At 60.7% G+C, this 5,070-nt stretch overlaps 1 protein-coding gene across 1 annotated transcript in view; it reads right to left on the bottom strand.

Annotated features, from left to right (window-relative positions):
• Positions 1-4,454, bottom strand: part of LOC119110889 (thioredoxin H-type) — a 21,118-nt gene extending 16,664 nt beyond the window's left edge. The window contains exons 1-2 of the mRNA XM_037234766.1: positions 4,442-4,454; positions 1,178-1,300 (exon numbers count right to left, since the gene is read on the bottom strand). Coding sequence (XP_037090661.1) covers positions 1,178-1,300; positions 4,442-4,454 — 136 coding nt within the window. The remainder of the gene's footprint in view (positions 1-1,177; positions 1,301-4,441) is intronic.
• Positions 4,455-5,070: the final 616 nt, after the last annotated feature.

Raw genomic sequence — 5,070 nt, 5'->3', positions numbered from 1 at the left:
GAGAGAGAGGGACAGACAGAACAGAGAGAGAGGGACAGACAAGAGAGGGCAGACAGAGAGAGGGCAGACAGAGACAGAGACAGAGACAGAGAGAGACCGACGACATGAGTTAAAAGTCGCGCCATTAGGCATGGGTCCGTCACCCGATGTTTACATTGGCACACACCAGTCATCGTTTTGACAACTTTTAGTTCTGTCATGACATGCCGGGTTTCCTAGGCGCAAATGGCCTTTGAACACCAATGGCAACGGCAGAAATTCCCATGATGGGCCACCAACTACAAAGGCGCATTTCAACATTGATGTACAAAGGAGGCAGTTTCGGCCTACCGTCGACATGTGGTCTGTTTGAAAGGGACATGGGCATCGCGCGTTTAAACCGAACCAATTACCGGGTCATGGCCCAGCCATTGTGCAAGGGCCCACACAACCCATTTGGAGCAGAGCGGCACCCACGGGCCGCATGAAAGCACGCGCCATCGAGCGCTCCGATCGGCCGCTGGCACGGGACGGCGAGTCCGGCTGCCGTTCCCAGCCATAGCGACGCGCTCCGGGGCGTCGCTTTATCGGCGCACTTCGCCCTATTGACACGGCGCTGGATGCGTCGCGGCCCACGTTTGGTTCATCGACCGGCGTCGCCGCCCGAGCGGAGCGTTGGCCAGCTGACCCCGCAGCATCAACAGCACGGCCCGCAAAACCCATAGCGGGCCCCTTCTGAGTCAAGGGCGACAGTAATTATCCAACTATTTGGGTCGTTGAGTATCGCAGCCGAGAGGGTACTGCCATCCAAATACGTCTCGCTTCAGTTGCGAATTCGGCACCATGCCAGCATATGATAACAAGAGGTTACAGGCGCTACCCGTACCAGGGTGAACCGGACTATCATCGTGTGAGTGTGGGTACACGTCTGTGGAGGTGAAGTGCTGATGCCTCTCACACCCTGCTAATTGCCTAACTACATAAAAAACGTGAATGTCTAGTTAGGCGGGGCATGATGCTGCGTGTCGGCTGTGGCAGTACGTGCCTCCCTCCCCCTCTCCCTCTCCCCCTCTCCTCCTCTCCCTCTCCCTCTCCCTCTCCCCCCCCCCCCCCCGGCTGCGTCAGCGTCTCGGCGTTTCCGGCCCGCCGGTCGCCCTAGATGCCGCGACCGGGCCGACCCGCCGCTCCGGCGACGCACCTTCCTCGCCCTGCTTGATGAAGATGAAGGTGGGCATGCTTGATCTCGTAGTCGGCAGCCAGGTCGTCCACTCCTCCACGTCCACCTTCAGGAACACACGTCCGTGTGCTCCTTGGCCATCGCCTGCGGCAGGTCGGCGGCATGGTAAACACGGTCGGAGCCAGCGGCCGCAGAGGCGCGTCATCGTCCGCCGGGACTCGGCGACGCAGAAGCGCAGGGTCGAGCGCACACGAGACCGGCTCGCTTCGCGTTCGCATTCACCCCTGCTACAAATACTGACGTCGTAGAAACACAGGCAGATGCCGCCACGTTTTTGAGTGATGCTGATCCTGATGAAAAGGGTATCTTAACCAGCAGGAAAAGCATCATTACTGCATGGGTCACGGCATCGTAGCAAGGATAGGGAAAAGCACACCGGGCTCGCCTTCGAAACGCCGTGTGCAATCGTCCGTGACTAGTGTATGTTGCATGACTGAAACCGCACGCTCACAACCGCACGCTAATGGATTGCTCCCGTTCCTCGACGACCGCAAGCGTCTTATGCTGTATCCGCTCGGCGGTCGACGCGCTGTAGGCATTACGCAAGCGGGCTCTGTACTAGTCCCGCTACAAAACCGATGCAGTGTCGCCACGGCCTGACGTCCTGCGTCACAAACGCCGGATCATCGCTCACGGGCATTGCCCCCCCCGTTATCAGTCAGTCGCCTAACGTCCGCGGGGCGCCTCACCCAGCAGCTCCGAGCCACCGAGCGCCGACCGAGCCGGCTCACGGGGAGCTCGAGACAGCGCTCGTCTGCAATGTGGCGACCAGCTGCCCCCGGACATCCCACCGGCCGTGTGGCAGTTCGCGGCTAAATACATGCAACGCGTAACAGCTGCCATGTCGGTCCGTCCCCGAGAACAGATCACGAAAGAAAAAAGAAGAATCGGCCGTTTTCCTCCGCGCGGCCGACCGCGCACGCCAGGCATGCGAGGCGCGATCTGGACAAGGTCGCCACACACGCGTCCGCGTGACTCAGCCGGATGTTTGCACGCACCAGAGCCGGCCGCCAGCCTCCAACGGGCGGATGGGCGGACACAACATGCCACGCGTCATGGCTCCGTCAAGCGCCGGCTGGCTGGTGACCGGCCCGGCCGGCTCTGGTGTGCCGCCTCGGCGGCTGGCCCGGCGCACCGCCGGCGTCGCCGATCGCTCCAGACATGGCGCCGGTGACGGCGGCAGGGCGGCCCAGCCGCAGCTGCTCCGCGCCCTCACCAGCCGGCTGCCGCACCTGCGCCGCCGCCGGCTGTGGCGCCGGCGCGGCGACGCTGCAAGCGCGGCGGGACGGCGCCATACCGTGCTGGCACGGCGACGGGCGGACACCAGGCAGGAGGCCGGCACCGCACGCTCACGGTTGGGTGCTGACGGGATGTGAGGGACTCGCTGTCGGTACAACTTCGCTGGCAACGAAATCTAGGATAGACGAAGCTAAGTTGGAACTGGTACAGAAATGCAACGCGGGTCAGTGGTAGCATGCCATCGTTGGAGGCGGCTACGAGGAGAATGCAGTGAGATTGAAAAACTGCATACGAGTGGTGAAATTCAGGGCGCGTCGCTGATGGTCACAGTTATAAACATGCGACAAAAACAGCTCCAAAAACATACAGAAAAAGACGGGCAAGGAAATGACGAATAGGCAGGTAGTAAAATGAACGTGGGTGGGTAGGAGGAAACAAAATTAAGAAAGAGCAGACAACTGGAGGGCATGGGGACTCAGGCCAGCACGGCCAGCACCAAACGATGAAGACCGAGCAAGGCATTGCCAGCAAGCGAAAGATGCAATGGCGACGCACCAGTGCTCTCGGAGAGCACCAGAACACGAGCCACTGAGCGATGCCGCTCCACGCGGCAGCTTTTGCCGTCCCGCTCACAGCTGGCCGATCGTTTCGACAAGGTCAAGCGACGAGCGGGTGCGCTGTAATTACGGCTGCGCCTGGCCAGCGGAGCGGTTCGAACAGGTCTGCAGTCTGAGCGGCTCCAACAGGTATGTAGTCTGAGCGGCTCCAACAGGTCTGCAGTCTGAGCGGCTCGACCAGACCTGCGGTCTGACCGGCTCGAACAGGTCTGCAGTCTGAGCGGCTCGAACAGGCTTGCAGTCTGAGCGGCTCCAACAGGTCTGCAGTCTGAGCGGCTCCAACAGGTCTGCACTCTGAGCGGCTCGAACAGGCCTGCGGTCTGACCGGCTCGAACAGGTCTGCAGTCTGAGCGGCTCCAACAGGTCTGCAGTCCGACCGGCTCGACCAGACCTGCAGTCTTACCGGCTCGAACAGGCCTGCAGTCCGACCGGCTCGACCAGGCCTGCAGTCTGACCGGCTCGACGAACAGGTCTGCAGTCTGAGCGGCCCCAACAGATCTGCAGTCTGAGCGGCTCCAACAGGTCTGCAGTCTGACCGACTCGAACAGGTCTGCAGTCTGAGCGGCTCCAACAGGTCTGCAGTCAGACCGGCTCGACCAGACCTGCAGTCTGACCGGCTCGAACAGGTCTGCAGTCCGACCGGCTCAACCAGACCTGCAGTCTGACCGGCTCGAACAGGTCTGCAGTCCGACCGGCTCAACCAGGCTGCAGTCTGACCGGCTCGAACAGGCCTGCAGTCTGACCGGCTCGAACAGGTCTGCAGTCTGAGCGGCTCCAACAGGTCTGCAGTCCGACCGGCTCGACCAGACCTGCAGTCTTACTGGCTCGAGCAGGCCTGCAGTCCGACCGGCTCGACCAGGCCTGCAGTCTGACAGGCTCGAACAGGCCTGCAGTCCGACCGGCTCGACCAGGCCTGCAGTCTGAGCGCGTCGAACAAGTCTGAGCGCTTGCGTTCCGATGACCCCACGCCCTGGCTAGAGGCGCAAGCAGCCGCTGTTAGCTCCGTTCAGCATACAGGCGTTCCGGTGCAGAGGTGCCACAGCCCGCCGTAACAAGTGGTGACTCGGACCGCGCTGTACAGGCGCAGGCGCGAGCGCGTCCGACGCCGGGGGTGACGTCACTCTGCCGTCACGTGACAGGGCGTGACGTCTGCTGCGGGCAGCACGAGGAGTACCAGCTGTAGCCATGCCTTACAGTGGTGCTCATATGACGTCATATGCCGGCAAGTGCGTACTGGCGGATCGTCCATCGTTACACATGTATGCGTGCGCGGTAACATTACGCGTGTATGTGAGCAATGATGATGTGCAAGCAAACAGTTGGCGGGCGTCCTAACAGCACCTGTGAACTGCACAGGAAACCGACTGACGAGCCTCAGCCATGACGACCTTGCAGCCTCAGGGTCATCGGTGTGAGTCATACTCGGTTTGGAAGGTTGCCAAGAACCTGCCAGTCGAGGCTCCCAATTCTCTATCAAAGTTCTGGACCTGGGTGAAATCCTCAATCAGTGTCACAGACAGTACATCGATGACAAAGTGCGCCCGGGGCTTAACATTTACTTCAACACAATCCCTTACAGTTCCGGGAACAGCGCCCGCTTGCGGTTCTCGGAGCAGCCATGGACGTCGCATAGCAACTGACAGGTCGTCTGGGTGGATTCTTTTCCTCGCCTCGCGGGCACTGGGGCGTTGGACGAAACCACGCCGAAGAAGTGGGTTCATACCAACACTGCTGCCATGCCTCGACAGGCAAAACGCCTTCAAATTCGCTATATCCCAGAACGGTCATCGGCAAAAATACGGGAAGGGGAAAAGCCGCATTGGTCGATCGGGTTAATTTCCCACCTTCCTTCGATATTGTCATGAGAAGTCAGGCAAACCAGCCGTTGAGCGTCACACAAAGGTAACTTCTGGAACACTTTCACGAGCGTCTGCTGCAGCGCGTCCGTTTGTTATCGCAGACGGCAGTCAGCCGCGGTCGGCAGGCCACCGGATCACC

This window comes from Pollicipes pollicipes, unplaced genomic scaffold (genome assembly GCF_011947565.3).
Source record: "Pollicipes pollicipes isolate AB1234 unplaced genomic scaffold, Ppol_2.1 Scaffold_7246;HRSCAF=8694_pilon_pilon_pilon, whole genome shotgun sequence".
NCBI classification, from domain to species: domain Eukaryota; kingdom Metazoa; phylum Arthropoda; class Thecostraca; order Pollicipedomorpha; family Pollicipedidae; genus Pollicipes; species Pollicipes pollicipes.
This window is presented reverse-complemented; position numbering and strand designations above follow the sequence as displayed.